This window comes from Prunus dulcis, chromosome 3 (genome assembly GCF_902201215.1).
Source record: "Prunus dulcis chromosome 3, ALMONDv2, whole genome shotgun sequence".
Taxonomy (NCBI): Eukaryota; Viridiplantae; Streptophyta; class Magnoliopsida; order Rosales; family Rosaceae; genus Prunus; species Prunus dulcis.
Window position 1 is genome coordinate 14,733,433 of NC_047652.1, and position 20,974 is coordinate 14,754,406.

The 20,974-nt window shown below is 36.9% G+C and overlaps 3 protein-coding genes across 5 annotated transcripts; 2 read left to right on the forward strand and 1 right to left on the reverse strand.

Annotated features, from left to right (window-relative positions):
- Positions 1-3,198: 3,198 nt before the first annotated feature.
- On the reverse strand, positions 3,199-5,801 carry LOC117622648. 3 transcript variants are annotated; one of them, XM_034353396.1, is made up of 4 exons: positions 5,538-5,801; positions 4,520-4,719; positions 4,366-4,432; positions 3,199-3,914 (listed from the first exon to the last, which is right to left on the reverse strand). In XM_034353396.1, the coding sequence occupies exons 2-4, from the start codon at positions 4,684-4,686 to the stop codon at positions 3,627-3,629; spliced, it is 522 nt and encodes a 173-aa protein (XP_034209287.1). In that variant the 5' UTR covers positions 4,687-4,719; positions 5,538-5,801; the 3' UTR covers positions 3,199-3,626. The 3 variants fall into 3 exon arrangements, with proteins under 3 accessions (XP_034209287.1, XP_034209288.1, XP_034209289.1); XM_034353397.1 differs by having other exon boundaries at positions 4,366-4,429; positions 5,538-5,706; XM_034353398.1 differs by lacking the exon at positions 5,538-5,801 and adding an exon at positions 5,069-5,261.
- A 5,667-nt stretch (positions 5,802-11,468) lies between these two features.
- On the forward strand, positions 11,469-16,953 carry LOC117622259 (caffeoylshikimate esterase). Its single transcript, XM_034352866.1, has 9 exons — positions 11,469-11,558; positions 11,666-11,865; positions 12,343-12,372; positions 13,141-13,267; positions 13,360-13,506; positions 15,059-15,189; positions 15,285-15,422; positions 15,643-15,741; positions 16,381-16,953. The coding sequence occupies exons 1-9, from the start codon at positions 11,507-11,509 to the stop codon at positions 16,606-16,608; spliced, it is 1,152 nt and encodes a 383-aa protein (XP_034208757.1). The 5' UTR covers positions 11,469-11,506; the 3' UTR covers positions 16,609-16,953.
- A 110-nt stretch (positions 16,954-17,063) lies between these two features.
- LOC117622260 (protein ABA DEFICIENT 4, chloroplastic-like) lies at positions 17,064-20,436 on the forward strand. The gene is made up of 7 exons (XM_034352867.1): positions 17,064-17,291; positions 17,417-17,529; positions 18,122-18,341; positions 19,490-19,590; positions 19,799-19,927; positions 20,021-20,109; positions 20,183-20,436. The coding sequence occupies exons 2-7, from the start codon at positions 17,485-17,487 to the stop codon at positions 20,334-20,336; spliced, it is 738 nt and encodes a 245-aa protein (XP_034208758.1). The 5' UTR covers positions 17,064-17,291; positions 17,417-17,484; the 3' UTR covers positions 20,337-20,436.
- Positions 20,437-20,974: the final 538 nt, after the last annotated feature.

Sequence of the window (20,974 nt, forward strand, 5' to 3'; positions counted from 1 at the left end):
TCACCAGTTTCCTTCCCTAATTGCTTACCTACCTTGCAATCAATATCACAATTCTTTGTATCTTTTCTTTCTTTTTATAACTCTCTGTTCCTAGGGGATTTGGTTTCTTTATAACCTTCATTTGAAGAACAAATCCATGTTTGAACCTAACACTTAGGGTTATTTTTTTGATAGGGACGAAAGAATTGAATTTTTGCTCTTGCAAGATATAACTAGATTATCAAGCATTTCATTATATTTGCTGAGCTGATACGAGCTTGAGTGATATTTGAGCAAAGTTTCTCTCAACTAAGGATGTAAGCAATACTTGTATTATTTCATGTTTGTACTCTTATTAGTATTTTGATATTTTTTACGAAATCCTTAGTGGTAACCAAATGAGGACATAAGACCGTTCTAGAAAAATGACTTGTATCATGACCATTCCAGAAGAATGGCTTGTATTCATGAATTATTAATGCAAATTTTACAAATTTCAAGTTGACTACATTGATAATACATTGCATAGATTAAAGCCTTAGAAGAGCAAAACATGGGTGTAGCAGTGATCAATATGATGGACACCCATTTTGTAGCAAATGATATGGATTAAGGTCCTGGAAAGACAATCCATTAACATGTCAATATTAAAATAATGCACGCCTAATACGTAGCAAATTATTTGGTTTAAAGTCCCAAAAGGACAATTCATTAACATGTATGTATTAATCTGTGGCATAGCTGCAACATGACAGATATATGGGTTCAAAATATCTCAACTCTCTAAATGGAGATTATCCACGCCCTATTATAAAATAACACTCCATTGGAGGTTATGATTTACATTCTCACATAATTCATCTCACAAGAGATGTCTGTTTGGAAAAAAAAAAAAAAAAAAAAAAAAACAATACAAGCAGCTGGAGTGGCTTGGGTACCCAAAAGCAAATAAATACTTATAATTGATGCATGCACATGCACATGAGAATGGTGGGATCACAAATTGATGAATGAAATTTTTTGATTTTAGAGTAGCTACTCAAATCATCAATGAGCTTTGTTGATTGGAACCACGTTCTATTATTAAATGTCGACAAAATCATTGGCCAAAATGGAAAAAGGCAATTCCATTACAGATCATAATGAACGTGCAAGAACAAACCCATAGTATGAACCCCAAAAAGATGTTAGCACTGCAGGTTATACATAGGTGTTCGAGATAAAGAGTAATACACTCACTTTATATGACACAAATGTTTATGGTAGAACCAAGGAATATTGAGGTTCTCCATATTTACACATGCAATCGTGCCTTCTTATTGCATATTTACGGAGACCAATATGCTATCTTTAAGGGTTATTAAATGCATGGAAGCATATCACTAGAAGCGATTCCCTAAATATGTATAAGAGGAATAAATAGCTGAGTATAAAGCTATAATGTGTGTCATGAAGTGTAATCCCTTAAATTAAATACCTGAAAGATTAAAATTGTATGAAGCAAGTCTTTAAAGGACACGTGCCTGAAGCACAAATTTGTACTCAATATTAATATGTACAAATTGCCTCAGAGAGTACTTTGATTGAATTCAAATTTAAAGATGTTGCAACGTATTCAAATGTTTAAAGTTATGGGAAATATTTAGACTCCTGAAGAGCCTACGAAGAATAACATATGCAATTATTCTTAAAATATACAAAAATATATATGAATGATTGACTATACCATATAAAGTTTCAATACTCTTATCATTATAAATCTGAGCTTTTATTTATTTATTTATATATATTGAAAAACCTATGAAATTATTCAAGTCATTGTATGCAGTAAAATATTTATAAAAATAGCCTAGATATTGTTGTATTATTCTAACCTCAATAGGGATTAAATAAATGAAGACATGCATACATCCTCCAATGATGCTACAAGAGCAAGTTTTATACAGGCATTACAAAAGCTCAATCTGTGAAGGACGAATGTGATAGCAATATTAGACCATCAAATAATCCATGTATGGAGTTATCAAGGAGAGTAGTTCTTTAGGGGGAGCATCCAACAATGTGCAATATTGATTCACAAAAGTAGTACCAATTATGACATTCAGAGAAAGTAAACAATATGGCTTAAAAATATTTTTGCTAAGCATCAAGGAGAGCGTGCAGTCAATAAAGATAATGTCGCATGCGTGTCAGGGTTATACACAGAGTTTTATGTTACACATGGTTATATACTTTTTTTTTCCTTTCGACCAGTTTTTGTCTCACTAGGTTTGACTGGTAAGATTTTTAATGAAGTATAGTTCATGCATGGTAGACATCCAGGAGAGTTGTAAATCCATGATAAGATGGATGCCCACCATATCTACATACACCATGTAATACCTACCTCTCCCATTACACCTTTGTGATGTAATTGAAACCTACCACTTAGAGCATCCACAATGGGCTCCCTAAATCACATCCTTAGACAAATTTTAGGGAGGAATCGTAAAAATGCAACTCCAACCACGCTCCCTATCCACCTCCTAAAATAGGGAGTCCTCTAAGAGCTCCTAAATCTGAGGAGAGAGAAAAGACTCCTAGTGACTCCCTATAATTTAATGCTGCTTTATTTAATGAGTATTTCAAACCTTTATTTAATTCTAATTATTTTTTATTTTATTTTTTAATAGAGATGGATCAATCAAAAAAGAGTTATAGCATTTATGACTCTCCAAATTAGGGAGTATGGTTGGAGTTGAAATTTTTTAGAGAGCTACTAAAATAGTTTTCTTATATTTTCAGCTAAATTTTAGCTAAGAAATAGAGAGTATCATTGTGGATACTCTTACGTAGTAAACTACGTATTTCCTATGCCTATAAATAGACACCAAAGATGAATGAAAAATACACAAGACTAGATGAGTGAAAACTCATGATTAATCTCTTGAGAAATGTTCTTCCAAATTTCTCTCCAAAATCCTCTTAATTCTATAACATTTTAAAAATTTTAGTTTGGTCCTCATGATTTTCATCAAAATATGACAAGGCGCTCTTTCCCTGACCCCACCCCCACAGCTCCACCAGGATCGTATCTACGAATTACATTCACCCTCACCCGAACTTCTTCCCAGTTCACCTTAAACATCAGCAGTTTCGAAAGAGTTCGACAACATGGGTTAAAGTCAAACACAAAACAGCAGTCCATGTGGAACGGTCTATAAAGAAAAAATGATACAGTTGAGTTTCAAGGTGAGTCGTCCTTTTTGGAGGTAACGCGAAAATTGGACCATTGTTCCAAAGAGCACTAGCATAATTAGGCCTTGCCAAAATACATTTACAGGGTAACAGATCAAACTAAATAACCAATAGTTTTATACAGACTCTTCATAAACATCAAGACCCATCTTATATTACAACAGAGCCAAGGCTTTAAACATATACATACCTTTTCTCCAGTTTGACACACTTTCGTGATGTTCCATCAAACCTCTAGCAGCGACATTAGCAATGAGATGATCACCAACAAAAGCACATATCCTATATACAATACTAATAGATCTCAGTTTCTCCAAAAATTATCAAAACTCCCTCCTCTTGTTAATTCTGCTGTATTTGTGAGCTGTGATGGCATTTAGCTCTTCTATGTACACTTCTTTCAATGAAGTTTAGGCAAATGCTGGGATGCTGGAATTTTGGCGATCCCTATTGAGACAATCAAATCCCTCTACTCTAACTGCAGCAGGTTTAGGTCCGTACTTCATTCTAACACAACCTGCTTTGCGTGGGGACGATAAAGTTGATGGGGATGGAGATGCCGAAACAGGAGTAAACTTCTCATCTCCGAATCGGGCATCTTGAATTAATGGGTTAGAAGCCCTACTGGGAGGGGAGCCACAAAAATATGGGGGTGAGGAGGCAACATCGTTCAAAGATTGTTCCAATCCATAGCCCTCCTGTAGACACCAACATGTTAGTCAATCAAAATACCCCATACATCCAATACAAAACCATAACATTACAGAATCAATCTAAACAATCACATCTATAATATTTTGAAAATTGGGAAATGACACATTGTTGAAAGCATAATTTATGTCTATCCTATAAAAGATTAATTTGTTTAAAGTTTAAACTTAAGATAAAGTTCCCATGAAAGAATTCTCCAAAGAACAGACAGGCAGCAAAAGATTAAGTCAAGGGATCACCATGGTTGCTGCATTGGAAAAACATAAAAAACATTGTTTTGCAACAGATATGATACACATTTTATTTTATAAGGGAAAGAAAAAAACACAAAGATTAAATCAATTGCAACTCCAATTAATTGCCTATGTGCATTAACTGCAGCCAGATTATCATCAACATAATATCAATTAATCATAAGGAAATGAAATAACTATTTACCTTCCTGAGAATGAGGTCCAGAAGCTCTGCCCCAGCTTTTGAGTCACTAAACTCAGATTGATGACTGCTGATTACAAAAGAAAATTGTTATCAGCTAAAAACAAGCAGAAAAGTAAAATAAGGTGGGAAGGACAGCATCGGTTAAAAGAGGTACCTCATCTGCCATCTCAAGGGCCTAATGGGGCTGTTGGACAAAATCCCAACTCGCCTAGGCTTGGGGCACACCACAGGGTTCTTGGTATCAGAGATAAAGGCAGACCCTCTGACGTCTTCACAGCCCACATAAGAGGCGTTCTGGTGCTGAACATTGAAATGGTTCATTTTCGAAACCGTTTCTGTTCCACAAAAGAACGCCTGTCCATATTACAGACAACACCATCAGAAAAGAAAACAAAAAGCAGATAAACTTCCCCAGAAATATTCCAAATCCATAGAAAATCTTAAAATATTGTTTCACAGAGTTGATCTCCATTTAGTTGCAAAATAAAAATGACCAAAATAATGAATCCAAGTCAGACACGCACATGTTCTATACAAATGAGCATAGAATTTCATGAAACCAAAATAACTTGGAAAGAAACATGCACAAAAACAAAACCCGTAAACTTTATCCCCTATTGGTTTGATTTATTCTTCTATTTTCTAGGCAATCAAACAGGAAGACAGAAGATGCGGTCGATTTCACAACAGATCTAAGTCACACCTTCGAAAAAACGGAGCTTTCCTCCGTCACATACACCAACTTCAAAACAACACCACCCAAAAAGCCGTAATGGTTCGCATCAAAACCTAAGCTGAGACGGCTTCGACACCATTTGGAAGTCTCCCAAAATCGCAGAAGAAGTGGGGGTTTTAAATTGGTTTTAGCAAATAGTAAATACAGCTCAAACGATTTTACACAACAAAATTTGACCACAAAACTTAGCCTTCACAAAAATTACAAAAGGTAATATAGAAAATGAATAAATAAATTACAACGACGAACATTTGACTCGGATCTGTTACACAACAGTTTCTGGGAAATAGACTAAAAATAGGAAATTAATAACAGCCAAATATTCAAAGCAATAGATCTAAAACAAACAGAAGCAAAGCTACTATGATTTTTGCACAGAGAGAGAGAGAGAGAGAGAGAGAGAGAGAGAGAGAGAGAGAGAGAGAGAGAGAGATACCTGAAGAGAATCCTCCGTAGGAAGAAGGAAGAACGCAAAGGGAGGTCAGAGCCACAAGGAAGAAGCGAAGAAAAGGGATCTGGAATTCATTTTATACTGGTGAAAGTAAAGTCTTGCCAAGGCTGACACCACGCCATTTAATCCACGTGATTTTTTATCTGAATCCGCGTGAATTTGTTGTGAAACACTGAAAATGGATTTTGGTTTCACGTATTTGTGATTGCGGGAAAGAGTCAAATTTTTGTCTCTTTTTTCTTAATTCTTTTTTTGTGCCAAACTTCTTAATTCTAATTTGGGTTAACCACATTTTACTCCCTACATGTTCGGAGTCATTATCAAAATAGGCCACGCGGTTTCAATTTCATCAATATCAAACTCAACGTTCTTAAATATGACAAAATTACACTCTTCATCAACTTAATCGTTTAATTTTTTGTAGGCTTAAATACTAAAATGGTCTTTGTGTTTTATCACGTTGGCCAATTTAGTCCTTATTTTTTCAATTTAGCCAATTTGGTTCATATGTTTAGCACTGTTAGCCAATGTGATTCAATCTGTTACACTTATGTTAAAATATTAATAATAAATAAATAAATATTTTGAATTCAATTTTAAAAATAAATAATTAAGAAATAAAAATAAAATTTAAAAGCTAAAAGAAATAAAAATATAATTAATCTTAACCGCAACACCCTTCTCTCTTTTCTTTGTCCCCCCATCAACCATGGGTAGATTCACAGAGGCACAAGGAGGTGCAGCACCTCCTCTCACCGGAAAATGCATTGAAGATGCTGGAATTTGCCCATCTTTTTGTGCCTACCAAGTGTTCGATTAAATGCCTCAAACAAGCTTTTTTGTTGCTATTGTGTGAGACTCTAAATATTTACCTTAGATTGTTGGGCTCGATATCATGATCATGTAGGAGAAACGATTCGTCAATTAGAGCTCCACAACCAAAGTTATGAATTTTAGAAGTTTTTGAAGAATTTTGAAGCAGAACAGAGTCTATGAGGAAGATGACTCAGAATGTTTGTAGTTACAATCCCGTGCTTCTCAACTTTAATTCCTTTTCAAAATGGGCCACTAGCAAGGCGCCATATGTCAAATTTTAACTAGACCAACTTCAAAAATTCATATGTGCTCCGAAAAAATCACCGATAATTACCCCAAACTCGTAATCACATGTACTTTTATCTCATGACCTCCAAATCACATGTAATTTTGGTTAGATTAATTTTCATTGATTTTTGTTAGATTCATGGATGATTTCATGTGAATTTTGGTAAACTAATTGTGTAATTGACATTGATTTTGTTCATATTTGATATGAATTTTGGTAAATTAATTGTGTAACATAAATTTTGTGCATATTAATTTATATACAAAATAGAATATAGTCAGTTAGCCTTAGATGTAAGGGCTTTTTAGTTTTAACCCATAAAAAACTTAACTAATTTGGAAGAAAGATAATTAATTTTGCTTAATTAATATAAAACCAAAGCCACCTAATTTTATCAAAAGGACATCCAACAATCCTAAAATGATTACATGTGCCATTGTAGAATTGTATCAGAAGGGTAGAATTGTCTTATCAGAAGGGTAGAATTGTCTTATTATCAGTTGTTATTTTTTATCTGGCCCAACGAATCTGGGCCTCTCTTTGAGCTAATCCAAAATAGTAGTTTTTTTCTAGGTATTAAAAATAAACCAAAATATCCAATATCTTACAAACTAATTAATAAAGTTAATTATGTCTAAAACCTAATTTTTCTTAGATGGTAAACTCTTATTTATTTTAATTATGAATAACATTAGTATTATTTAATTTGTAAGGGTATTTGGTTGTCTATTTTTTTTTTTTTGGTTCCCTTTTAGCCTTTTTAATATTGCCCCACTCTTGAAAAATTCATGGATCCACCACTGTACCACCCAACTACTATCCCCACGCACACCCAAAAACCCCAACTTCCCCAGCCACAACCACACCACACTCGAAATCTAATCCACCCCACCCCAACTACTAATCCACCCTACCTCTCACCTAGATCTAATCCACCCCAACCCAACAATTCCCTCGCCATTCTCTTATCCCAATTGCGTCGCCTAAATCTTCCAGCGCACTCTGCCACGTGGTCGTCACCCTACTCCCTCATGCCTATCTTGGTTTTCTTTTTTCTTTTTTCTAATGAAGTTGCAATATTTTTTTGAATGAATTCAATTTTTATAAATGAATTTTTATGTTTTCAAGAGAAGAAGAAAAAAAAGGATTATCATGTTATTTAATGGCAATTTTAACAGAATGGACTACATTGACTAACAGTGCTAAACACACGGACCAAATTGGCCAAATTGAAAATACATGGATTAAATTGGCCAGTGATAAAGCACAAAGACTATTTTAGCATTTAAGCCTTATTTGTCAAATTAATGACTTGGCGAATGAGTTCTGTTAAACTAGTGACATGGCAATTAAGATACCCACTTTTATGCTGATGTGTTAAAAAATATATATATATTTTCCCCAAACCACCCAGCAAAACGAGGAGGGCGATACTGATTCAATATGATGCAGCAGCATCAACCTTCGTCAGTATGATCATTTGTCCTTAGAGGGTGTGAAGAGGAGCGGGGCACGATCATTTGTCCTTAGAGGGTGTGAAGGGGAGTGGGGCACGATCATTTGTCCTTAGAGGGTTGCTTCTGCCGGACTAGTGGTGGTTATAGTGTCTGCCACTCTTGCCACTACTGAAGGTATGCTGGTAGCCATTATTCCTCTTGGGGTGCTGGGTACCCTGGTTATCTGGAGCAGGAGCAGAATGCTGATGTGTGGCTGGGGTGGGTACCGAAGCAGATGGGGGATCACCAAAAGTGCTACATGCCGAGGTGGCTGGGCCACGTTTGGAGTTAAAGTACTCAGTCTTTGCATGGATTGCTACATGCTTCATGAGTTCAGCATAGGTATTCCATGGGTTGCTGTGGACCAAGTAGCGGAAGTTGGATTCGCGGAGACCATTCTTGAAAGCTCCGAAGGCAGCTCGATCGTCAGTATCCAGGCAACAGAAGTACTCGTGGTTGAAACGGGTTGTATACTCCTAAAGGGGTTCGTCCTACAAGTCATCCGCGGAGTACAAGTGATCAGTTTGGATGATAAAGTAGTTGAGGAAGGTCTTCTTCAGATTGTCGAAGGAGTTGATAGTGCGGGAGTTAAGCCGATAGAACTAGTTCAGATCAACGCTACTAAAGGTAAAAGGGAAAAGGAGACATATGCCTTCGTCATTGAGGCCCTTGCATCCGAAGGCAGACTAAAAAGAGTGGATATGGCTGAGAGAATCCTCCGTGCCAGTGTAGAAGGCAATACTGAGTGGCTGAATGTCCTTCTCCTGGTGATAATTGAAGATACGTTTAGTAAAGGGCCCAAGGTGTGGTTTCACCTAGAGGGGCTACTGGCTGTGGTGTTGCTCACTCTCAAGATGTCTGACCTTCTCCAAGAGAAGCCTCATGACCGGGTTGGCATGAGGGAGAATGTCGGATGCTGAAGGCCTGAGGTGTGGGTAAGCCCCACTCTTCGAACACTTCGGTATGGTAAGACTCCAAGTCAGTTATCTGGACGATAAGGTTCCTAGTCATTCGAGTCCCCTGCACATTCTTTGGCTGGTAATTGGGTGGGCTTCTGTGGGGGGCCTAGGTGTGCCACCCATGGGTCATTGAGGTCAACATGAATATGGATAGGATTTGGCTGAAGGTTCGAGAGATGGTCCTTGCAATCCTTGTAGATCTTGGTCGCTTCATGGGGCCGGTCTTTCGATGGGGAGATGAGAAGGAGCCGCGACTTGGTCATCTCCAGATGAAGGTGGCCTTTACCCTTACCGAGCCCAAACTGGACCGAGGCGCTGTAACCGGAGATCATTGGCTGGTTCAGCTGGGAATGCTCAACATCCTGGGTAATGTCCTGTTGGGCTCCCTAAGGGTAGGTTCTTTCCTAGTTACGCTTTAGGGCGCGATAATCATGCTCTAGTTAGACATTCTTGGTATAAAGACGTTCGTATTTCTCCGACATCTTGGCAACACTGGCATGGAGGCGCTCTACTTCTGCCAGACATTGATCTCTATAGAAGGTTTCTTTATGGAGGTATCCCCGGGGGGGTATGGTGCTAGGTATTATGGCTTGCCTCGCTCGGCATAGCAGAGTGTGGGGTGAAGAAGAGGCGAAGGGGCCTGATGGGGGAGGGAATTAGCGGGGCTAGTAGAGGGAAATGAGATTCCGAAGTCGATTCTCATAGACGGCGCCAAACTGTTGATGCTCTTTTTGGGAGGCTCAACTTAGAGAAGGATAGGATCTTCAGCAGGGGAGAAGGTGAAGACCTTCGGAGTTGGAAGAACCTATAGAAGACAAGAAGGAAGAAGCAGTCGTCAAGCTTCGGACACTGGTGTGGTGCATGCTGAAGGCTTTCTGATGCTTAAGTTAGTTATATGTGATAATTTTGGCAAAGTAATAGTAAAGGTGAGAAATTAGTTAACCTTTTTATTCGGGTACTGTTCCCTATTTATAGGGAAGTGAAAATTGGAGTTTTGCACAAAGTTTCGACGTGGGACTTTGTGCAAATTGCTGTGGTAATGACATGTGTCCTTGGAGGTTAGGTTTGGCAGTTGGAAGCTTTGGCAATCGGGAGCTTCGACAAGTGTTTGCCGCTCCGGAAGAGTGTCTTCCTTTGACATTAAGGTGATGACGTTTGTCACTTCCTAGGGATTTGTCTGTGTGTCCCTTTGAGGTATTTCAGTAAGGAAGAAGACGTGTCTGTCATAGTGCTAGTCGCTTTGGCGTTGAATATGCTCGGTTAATTATGGTGTAAACATATAGTATTATTATATTACAACTTCCAGAACGTACAAGTTTGACTTCTAGAGCCTACAAGTTTGACTAAGTCTTGCCCATATTAGATAATATAGAAAATACAACAATACAAGAAGTTGGCAGAGGACTTGATTCTGTGTCCTTAGAGGACATAAATAGACCCAATCAAAAAAGAAAAAACGGATACAAATAGTTAACATGTGTTATTGTTGTTCTAGAACTCTAGCCATGTTTACAGACTATGAGTAGATTGTGGATTGTATTGGATTGGAAAAGATAAATATCATTCATTCGCTACCGGATCTTGGGTTTGAGATCGGGGGATTGGAGTAATGAGATTATGTATCCCACCTTTTTGGTAGATTATCCTATAAAAATGCACATAATATGATTACGGTGAGATTATCCTTTATCTTATCAACATTCATTTTTCACAACCCACCAAATAAGGCATCTAGAATTTTCTTCCTTTTCTTCTTTAACTAGGATACCACGTAACCCTATGTGGCCTATTTCTAGCCTTTTATGCCGAAATTTCTTTGGCATTTTGTGATCTATATCTGGATTAACCCTATATTGTTACTATGCTTCTATATTTGTATTACCTATTTGTGGGCAGTTGTATTTGCCTTATTGGCCGATGGTCTTTGTACCTAATGTATGAATACAATTAATGCTTTTATCTCAACAACAAAAAAAGAAAAAAAAAAGAAGAAAAGGATACCACATAACATAACGTGTTATTGTTAATGAACCGTTTCAATTGTATGTCTCAAATTGTCAATTACTCGTACTTTTTTTTTTGTGTTGGAAATCAATTACTCGTACTTAGACCAAATGGTCGACGCCTTTGAAAATTACAATCTGACGTACTAAACCTTCCCACTGATAATAAAACGGCCAATTTGGTCCCATTATTTATTATTTATTATTTATTGTTGAATATTTCAGATAAAGCACTCCCAATCAGATCGCATCTCCAACTCTGCAGCCAACACGTGCATTTTATATTTTTGTTGCTAAGTCAGATTCTCATTTGGTTAGGATTTCTTTTCGGGCCCTCTATTTTATTTTTCTTTCTTTATTTTATTATTTGATTCAGAAAAACAAAACCAACATGGCGTTGAAACTGGCAAAGCCTTACAGGCGCCACCCTTTTCCACTCGACGGTACATGAGTTAGCTTAGAACACTATCTCATTCTGATATTGGTCTTTTTGGTTTTCTGTCTTTCTGGTTTTTCACCTTTAAAAGAAACCCTGTTCGAAACGTTTCAGAGCAGTTGAGGGCCAAGTTTTGTTTCCCAACAAAGAGAGAAAAGAGCATAGAAGCAATGGCGCCCAAAAAGAGGCTGCAAGGTGTTGATGACAAATTGCAGAAGCTTCTGGATGCTAAAATGGATGAAGCTCCTGCCAGAAGGCGGGCTCGTGAGGCCTTCAAGGAAATTCAGCTGGGGATTGACCATATTTTGTTCAAGGTATTGTTTTCATATGTTCCATTTGAATTTGAATTTTTTGTTTTTGTTTTTTGTTTTTGGGAACGTGAACTTTTGCGTTGTTTATGGTTCCAGCGAGTTGTAATTTGAGAGATTGCAATTGGGTTTTCTAGTGGGTTGATGATTATTGGCACTGAAACTTTTTAATGGGTTAATGGGAATCGGTGGTTAGTTGAGGACTGAACTATTTTTCACGTTGAATTTTCATTGACATAACTTTTTTTTTTTTTTTTGTTTAAAAGATTTGCTTCTGAACTGATTTTATTCATTTTTACAGTCCACACAGCCACACACATATATTCAAATTGGCTATGCATACTATTTTTCTTTGGTTTTTGGTCATCTTTCTGAGATAGTAGTTCAAGATATTATATAATATTCATTCTTGCTGTCTTTTAATTACACTCTTGGAACATTTTCTCAGTAATATTTATTGTTTTTTGTTTGGTTGTGTTGCAGACACCCACTGATGGATTGAAAATAGAGGAGGTAAAAACTCTTTATTACAGCAATCAACTTAGATTTTGATTTTTATTGGTACAAACGGCTTTTGGGTGCGAGAAATGCAGTGGAGTGATATGCCAGTCAAGGAATTATATGCCTATGCTGTGTGTTTGTCTCTGTGTGTGTGTGTGTGTGTCATTTCTTTGTATTTTAATTTTTAATATTTTGTGCAAACCTGTACGCCATTCTTATCTGCAATTTTTTTTTCTTCTTCTCATCTATCTTATATTGGTTCAAGATAGTATTCTAGCATCCAACCCAAAACCAGTTCATAATGGGTAGATACCAAGATCTTGTATACTATGGTTCAAAGCTTGACATTCCTAATGTGGGATGTGTACTCTAGACATGCCCCCTCACGTCTGGCGTGGTCAAACATGTGAAAAAACTTATATTAGGTGACGTGGGAGCACATGTGGTAATCAGGGACTGACACGTGGATGAACTCTAACACTGATAAAATTAGACTATGCAGTATTTATACTCTCACCAGGTCCAGTATGAGAAGGTTTGTTGATCAGTCATACGATCTATACCCATGGGCAGCTTGAGAGTTACAAACACTTCTCCTCTGAATTCAGTTGTGGCCATTTTTAACTATACTTGTAAGCGGTATTGTTTCTGCAAAATTAGCTGTCATGTATCATGCTAGGTTAAGGTGTTCATAAGCATTGGGGCTCGCTCGTTAGATTTCCAAAGTTTCTGCTCACTACTTTTAATATGAACATGGTCTTGGCAAATTCTATTGTGCAGTTATATGAGGTAAACTCCAGGGGATTGGAGATCTTCTGCAAAAGTTGGCTTCCAGAGGCATCTCACCCCAAAGCAATAGTGTGTTACTGTCATGGTTACGGAGATACTTGCACTTTTTTCTTTGAAGGCATGTAACCTGTCATAAGATGATAGTGTTGACCAAATTGCGTTGTTAGTCATGCACTGTAGTGGAACCTAATAATTTCATAATTTCTGCAGGAATTGCGAGGAAGTTGGCGTCATACGGATATGGAGTTTTCGCAATGGATTACCCTGGATTTGGTCTTTCAGAAGGCCTTCATTGCCATATTCCTAGCTTTGACATTCTTGTAGATGATGTCATTGAGCATTACTCCAATGTCAAAGGTATGCTAGCATAGTTATTAACCTTCCTGTTAGTACTTTCGAATGTGAGAATTGTTGAGCTGAAGGTGAGGATTAGGATATTTAGACAGGAGGCGGATTGCATCCTTGTGCAGTCACTGAGTCAGCTGGCCAACCATCTTGGTGCATCAAACATGCACTGGGTTGGCAGATGAGAAGCATGAACCGGAAAAATCTAAGTGCTGGATGAAGTCTTTGTATTATTTTTACCCTGTGGCCATCTTGTCAACCTTACCACCATTTGGGACAGTAATGGGATAATCATATAATAGTTAAACAAAGCAGAGTTGGAAACAATTTGTAAACTTTCTAGAAGTAGAGCCTATGGCCTCTTTTTAATCTATATTTTTCAGTCTCTGCTTGCTTTCCTTTAGGAATGTTATAGAAGATTGAGGCAAGGAGGCCCTCTTCATTGCCTCTCACTGGTGATAAGAAACCTCAGTTTCCTGATGCTTGAGGTAATGTGGAATTCATTTGATTTTGGAAGTTTATTTAGCACTTATCAGCATTTGGAATTTTATGAGGGACCTAGTGTTTAGGTTTCATCTTGCCTTCCTCCTACTTGCAAGTTTCTCCTGGGGTGGATTGTTAATTAGACCCAGCTTTTGGGTCAAAGTAGTATAAAGGTTATCATCCTACCATCACTGTCCCATAAAAGAAGATCCTCTCTTCCATAAATGGTTTCGCTCAATTTTTGAATATAAAAGCCTATAATTGTAGCATCCTGTCCCATAAGAAGATCCAAAACTTACTTTGAAGTTCCTATCAGATATTGGTCAATCTGTGCTTTATTGTGAGTTGGAAAGGAAGTTGGATTGATGAGGATCCAAAGAGTAATGCAATTGTCACTTGATTACTTGTAGGAGAATGGATATCTTGACATAACAGTGACAGGAAATAGAACTTTAGAAGGAGAGTATCCGTAATGGAAAGTGCTCCCTTTTGCAGTGATGTTGGGATTGAGAGAACTGGGTTATAGCAACCAAAAGACTGTCAACTACTTTAGGTGAGGAACTGTTGATGACAGATACCATCTGCAGTTTTCTCTATCAGAGGATGAGTGGAATATTGTGTTTATGTGACTATATTCTTTCCAAAGAGTTAAGACGAAGATTCCACCATAATCTTGTTCTTGATGGAAAGTTCCCCAAAGTGAGCCAACCAAATTTTCCAAGTCGCTCATGAATCCTTTTAGTGACCAGATGAAGCAATATATATATAACCCCAAAAATAAAAGAAGCAAAATGATGTGGAAACAAATTTTCAAGGGAAGTTTTTCTCTTGACGGACTGTACCTCTTTGGAGCTACTTATTCTTTCTAGTTTGCATCTGGGTTCAATAATTACACCTCTTGGCTGGGGATGAAGTTTTTTCTTCATCTTTTCATCCAAACTTATAATAAAGTGAGAGAGACTAAAAGATCTGTACACAATCTGTTGTGTTTAATGTGTGTCTATTCTTTTAACAATAACATAACCAAAATGCCAATCTCAGTTTAATTCTTGATATTTACATAAGTTGATTTGTACTGCAGAGAACCCTGAGTTCCATACTCTTCCAAGCTTTCTCTTTGGACAGTCCCTGGGTGGAGCTGTAGCATTGAAGGTTCATCTAAAACAACCTAGTGCATGGAATGGCGCAATTCTTGTTGCACCAATGTGCAAAGTAAATTCTGCTTGACTGTGTTAGCAACAATGTTTTTCTTTGGTTTTTACCTTCTTTTAACATAACAGTGTATTTTCTCTTTTTTGTTTTTGTAGATTGCAGATGACATGGTTCCACCTTGGGCATTAACACAAATCCTGATTGGTGTGGCTAAGTTCCTTCCAACGAAAAAATTAGTTCCACAAAAGAACCTGGCCGAGGCAGCATTTAAAGACTTGAAGAAAAGAGAAATGGTTTCTCTCTTTTCTTTCTCTTTTCTTTTCTAAATAATTTCTCACATAAACCTTGTTTTCCTTCCTAGACATCATGACAAAATGAAAACTTTCAAGCCATTGTGGAAGATCTTATGTTTAAAAGATGTGTGTTGTTCTTTATGTCGTGATTTCATGTGCCATTTCTTTTAGTCTTCTTTTTTAAATTGTGGCTTTAAAATTGCCCTTTTCCTGAATGCAGACAGCATATAATGTTATTGCTTACAAGGATAAACCACGCCTGCAGACTGCTGTGGAAATGCTCCGAACAACTGAAGAGATAGAACGTCGACTGGAAGAGGTATGCTAATTTCATGACTTCTCTTTTATTACAGTCATATTCTGAATCAACTGGACTAACCTCTAAAATTTCTTTGATTGCGTTAAATTCTGTCCAGTCTATTCAGCATGCACCTTTTTCCCTTAATATGTGTTGGCGTATTTTCTGATACTTTTTCTTTGTTCTTTGAGGCCGTGAACAGTTGAGGCATTTATAGAACTAGATGGTAATTCTTATCAGCTTAATTCACTGATGTTTGGGTTTATCTGAATTTGTAACTTCAACCCAGTACAGTTGGATTGAGTTATAATCCAAAGGATAAAAATGATTTTTATATGCATCAGATATGACCTACATCTCTTGTACTTCAGGACTAGTGATATGAAGTGGCAGAAGACATACATCGTAACCCCACCGATGACGTGTTTTCTTATAAACCTTTTTTTCATATTCAGTTTTTGGAAATCTATATGGTTCAGCATTTGTTTTGTGAGGTTCAGGTTGTGATTTATTTCTTGTAATCTGATGAAGATTTTGCTGTGAGTTTATATTCGGAAATCGTGCTCGCCCTGAAAAGTTAGTTGATTTCAGTATAGTTTAGCACCAGCAGTATCTAGAATTGTAACTTTATTAGGTTACTTATAATGGTCATCATTACAGGTCTCTCTTCCCCTATTAATCCTACATGGAGAGGCTGATATTGTAACTGATCCATCTGTAAGTAAGGCCCTGCATGAGAAAGCAAGCAGTTCTGACAAGAAGCTCATCCTTTACATGGATGCATATCATTCCCTTTTGGAGGGTGAGCCAGATGAAATGATAGTTCGAGTTTTTGATGACATCATTTCATGGCTCAATGAGCACAGTGAAAAATTTACGGGCAGCTAACTACTCTGCACATCTGTGGGCATCTGCAATCATGTTCTTCATGTTTGCTTCCGAAAAGGGTAGGGGAACAAAAGGGAAAGGAGCATTGGATTGGATGTGTCTATTGTGATGTACAGAGTTTTTTGGTGAATAACATTGGATTAGTGTATGATTTATGGCACACAATTCAAATAAACTTTAGGTTTCAAAGTCTTTCTCTTGATTAACATGAGCTGGGAGGCTGAAGCTTTTGGATGTTGACCCGTTGTAATTTGAGATTTCACAAAGGAACATTTTCTTTTCTTCTTGCTAGATTTCATCTTTCTTCATTCCCATAATGGAAGAATAAAATTATTACTTTTGCTATAAGTTGGTTTAATTAATTTTTTGTCAGCAAAGGTCATTTACATGCTGGACTTCATAGGAGAAAGCCTATGCTAGCCAGCTTTAGAACTGAAATTTCATTTTATCAGAACCTCTACTACAATTTGTGTTGGAGCCTACAAGAATGAAGGACTTGTCCCTTTCTGCTAGAGGAGTGAATTTTAGCCATCCAATTATAATAAGATATAAATTGTCATATTCTTTGTTTGTTGGGTCCACTCATAACAGAACGAATGCACAGAAAGGAACAAACAAATGCAGTGCAAGTGGGTTGTGAGGAGGTGAACGTTGTTCTTTCTAACTTTGACAAATACCTGGAGGTTGTGCTCTTTTACCTTACCTTCCTTTAATTGCTTCTCTCTCTCTCTCTCTCTCTCTCTCAGTTTCGTGAAATTGTTGTATTATTGAAGTTCTTTACATTTTCTTTTCCTATTCTTAATTTCAGTGTCGTAAAAAAATAAATTATGGAGCCAGTATTATTTTCTTACTGGGTTTTCTGGTCTCACAACAAAGATGACCTTCTCTTCTTGCTTTTGCCATTCTCAGTTCTCCCTCAAGGTATGGCTTTTCCTAAGCTTTTCAATCTTCATGTTCTCTTACAATTTTTTTGGTCCTCAGCCTTGTATTCTTTTAAATTTGTAGCTTAGTTGATTCATCTAGGCGTTCTTAATTCTTTTATTTGCTGATCTTTAGTAGGAAGGGGAGGGGTATATGGAGTAGTTTGAAATTAGTTGTATTTTGTCCAACATAAATAGGAGTTGACATTTCATAGTTCTATTCTGGTAAAAGAGTTTCTGTGGGTGCTAAATGGGTGTATTCTAGTGTAGTTCTATGGATTTACAATTGGGTAAGCGGGCATCGTCTTTCTTGGCCAAGGAAATTGTTCTTCTTCCTTTGCCTTTCAGTTGAAAAGTTCATTGAATTTTACGTATAATTTGTTATCAAATTTGTCTTCATGATAAATGTGGCAAGTCGAAAATGGCAGCAATATTGTATAAAATCTGGAAAGAGGCATTTCACCAGTTTGAACTTTGAAGTACAAGATAACGTGCAACTTCTTTCATAAATAATCTCATGTCATGTGTAGAAACTCTTTATAATTTTCTGAGTTGGGTAGCTTCTCATAGAACTAAATATTCGTTTCTTATAGGTTGACTATGCTAAGAAGACTATAAGACATTCGAGTAACTATAGAAGCATCACATTTTCACCCCGAAGTTCTCATACTCAAGTCTTCGGTCAACAGCTTGAGACAGTGGGAGTTCAATTACACAGGGACTGGAGTTTTGTAGGAGGTTCAACAGTTACTGTAAGAACAAAACTCGAGAGATCCATTCCACACCGAAAAGGCTCTGGAATATACGTCTCATGTAATCCTTTCGGCCACTTTGAATTCTTTTCAGTCATTTATTATTGATATCATTTTCAATGTTATGTGGCTGATTTAAGGCTTACTAGCTTTAAGTAGGTTTGTAAGTTGTTTCTTATGAAATACCCACATATGTTGGAATCAATTTACAAATATTTATATGAGCAGAGAATAGTCTGGCTCTATACAGGATCCCAGTCTTTAATAAAATTCGGATTGTTGATATGCCATGATAATGCGTCGATATCATTGTCGCCAACAAAATGTGTCGACATGTTACCTATGCATTTTTGCCAAAATCGATAAAAATATCAATGCGCATATCGATAGTTCAGTCTTTAATTAAAGACATAACGTCCTGCACAGAGAATCTCTGGACCAGAGAAAGCTGTAACTAGCTTTGATAACTTTGATCAGTTTTGTAAGAAAAAACTATATCTGTGAGTACATATTATGGTTTTCAAATTGACACAATTACAACTGCATTGCAATACTTGTAACGTTTGGATAGACGGTCCTTCGCATGAAATAAAGGCACAAAAGAAACCAGAATTCCTGTATTGCATGAGGCATAGTATGATGTGATAGCATGGTTTACGGCTTCATGAATTTCGTTGAGAGAACGAATTTTAAGGATTCAGCATAATTTTTATTTATTTTTATATTACGGGGTTTTGCTTATATCCAATTCCTACCTGAATGTTGTGGTGTTCGCCTTTGAGAGTTGCAGACAGTAAGGTTGTTTTAGCTTAACAAATTACCTTCTCATTCAAATGAAAGAGAAAATCTTACCCAGATCCATAACAATAGCATCCGATTTAGTAATTGTTTTGCAGAATAACATACCCAGTTTTTCACTGTATGCTACTGGCTACCAAGCTTCTACAAATGTTTGAAGATCCTTCTCTAATTTCTGCATCTCTATAAGAAGATCACAATAACCATATCATATGCTGATTCTTATGTTTGGTAATTTTAAGAGTTATAATATATATTTTTTGTTTCTCTAACACGAATGGTTTTTAGTCATTATTTGTTTCATGATCCATTTATCATCTGTTGACCTCTCATGCTAGTGAGTGATAAAGATTATGGGAGGGCTGGAATATGAACGATAAAACTAAGGTTACTGTCTTTTTTTTGGGTCAGGGTTGGCAAGTTCTCAAATTGCTAGCAGAGTTTTTACTTTGGGAACAACTGCAGTTCTCCCATTTTATGCCCTCATGGTTCTGGCACCTAAAGCTGAACTGGTATGTTCTCCTGTATTTATCCAGTCCTACGACTCTCACACAATGTTGCTATCCATCCTCATTCCAATTTATGCAGGATTATACAAAAAAATCCTTTTTTGGCTCACCCACTAAAGTCACAGAAATTGAGGGGAAGTAAGTATAATTCTGCAAGATTTGCTCAACCTAAATTGATGTACCTAATTCGTTTTGATCACATAAAATGCAGACAAAAATGTCTACGGAAAGTAGCATACCATATATTCTGCTCGGAGTTCTCTATGCTTATCTACTATACCTCTCTTGGACTCCTCAGACGCTACGGTTGATTTTTGCGAGTAAATACTGGCTGCCTGAGGTGTGTATTAGAATATATAGGTTCAGCAATCTTTTCTCATAAGTTATGAAAATTTATACAAAATTTTGTTTTCTACCTATGTACTGTGTGCAGCTGACTGGTATAGCAAAGATGTTCACAAATGAGATGACATTAGCTTCTGCCTGGATTCATTTGTTGGCTGTCGATCTCTTTGCTGCAAGGTAACTCTCTCTCACAGACACGCACAGAGAGAGAGAGAGTTGTAACACTCATTAGTTGTGTTCATTCATGCAGGCAGGTTTTCTGCGAGGGTCTTCAAAACCAAATTGAGACTCGGCATTCAGTTTCTCTTTGCCTGTTTTTCTGTCCCATTGGAATTCTTACTCATCTCATTACGAAAGCACTTACTAAAAGTGCTGGAAGCGCAAGCGGGCCCAAAACACAGTGACAACTAAATTATGCTGAAACAATCAAAGGATTTTGGGGAAGTTGAAAAACAAAATCGTGATATGAATGAAGATTATTATTTTTATGAGCAAACTACCAATTTATGCCCTTGTTAATTTAGGTTCGTCATAGAGTTGCTTTGGAGTTCTAATCTACCACCTACATAACTTCACTCCGTTTTGTTTTTGGGTTTTTTTGTTCGATCTATGTTCTAGGTACGTGCAGCGCGCTTGCATATTATAAGTATAGGTAGATGACTTTGTTGATTACAGGTTGTATGATGTAGTAGGTATAGTGTTTTAAACCTACATTGTATGGGTAGATGACTTTGTTGATTACCGGTTGTATGGTGTTGGAAGTTTATTACTGAAAGAAGGTTATCTAATTGCAAGTATGTAATCGTAGCTGATTTGAAGAAGGGCTGATGAAATTGTAACTACATTTTTCTATAAAAGGTGTGTGAAGATAAAGATAAATTTGTTTTAGAGTACAGCCCGTTTAAATAAGGCCTGACACGGCACAACTCATATCTTTAAATGGGCTTGGACGAGCTAAGTAGGCCCAATGAGCTGGGCCAGGCCTTTTAAAGCTCATTTATTAAATTATATTTATTTTAGAAAAAATTAATACGTAAAATTA

Excerpts from the sequence above, each read along its gene's own strand:
- LOC117622648 (XM_034353396.1), bottom strand. The coding sequence starts at position 4,686 with ATGAACCATTTCAATGTTCAGCACCAGAACGCCTCTTATGTGGGCTGT. Across the intron at positions 4,433-4,519 it reads CCCTTGAGATGGCAGATGAG|CAGTCATCAATCTGAGTTTA; the intron begins GTACCTCTTTTA and ends TTTTGTAATCAG. Across the intron at positions 3,915-4,365 it reads TGGACCTCATTCTCAGGAAG|GAGGGCTATGGATTGGAACA; the intron begins GTAAATAGTTAT and ends TGGTGTCTACAG.
- LOC117622259 (XM_034352866.1), top strand. The coding sequence starts at position 11,507 with ATGGCGTTGAAACTGGCAAAGCCTTACAGGCGCCACCCTTTTCCACTC. Across the intron at positions 15,423-15,642 it reads ACTTGAAGAAAAGAGAAATG|ACAGCATATAATGTTATTGC; the intron begins GTTTCTCTCTTT and ends TCCTGAATGCAG. Across the intron at positions 15,742-16,380 it reads TAGAACGTCGACTGGAAGAG|GTCTCTCTTCCCCTATTAAT; the intron begins GTATGCTAATTT and ends TCATCATTACAG.
- LOC117622260 (XM_034352867.1), top strand. The coding sequence starts at position 17,485 with ATGACCTTCTCTTCTTGCTTTTGCCATTCTCAGTTCTCCCTCAAG. Across the intron at positions 17,530-18,121 it reads ATTCTCAGTTCTCCCTCAAG|GTTGACTATGCTAAGAAGAC; the intron begins GTATGGCTTTTC and ends CGTTTCTTATAG. Across the intron at positions 20,110-20,182 it reads GTCGATCTCTTTGCTGCAAG|GCAGGTTTTCTGCGAGGGTC; the intron begins GTAACTCTCTCT and ends TCATTCATGCAG.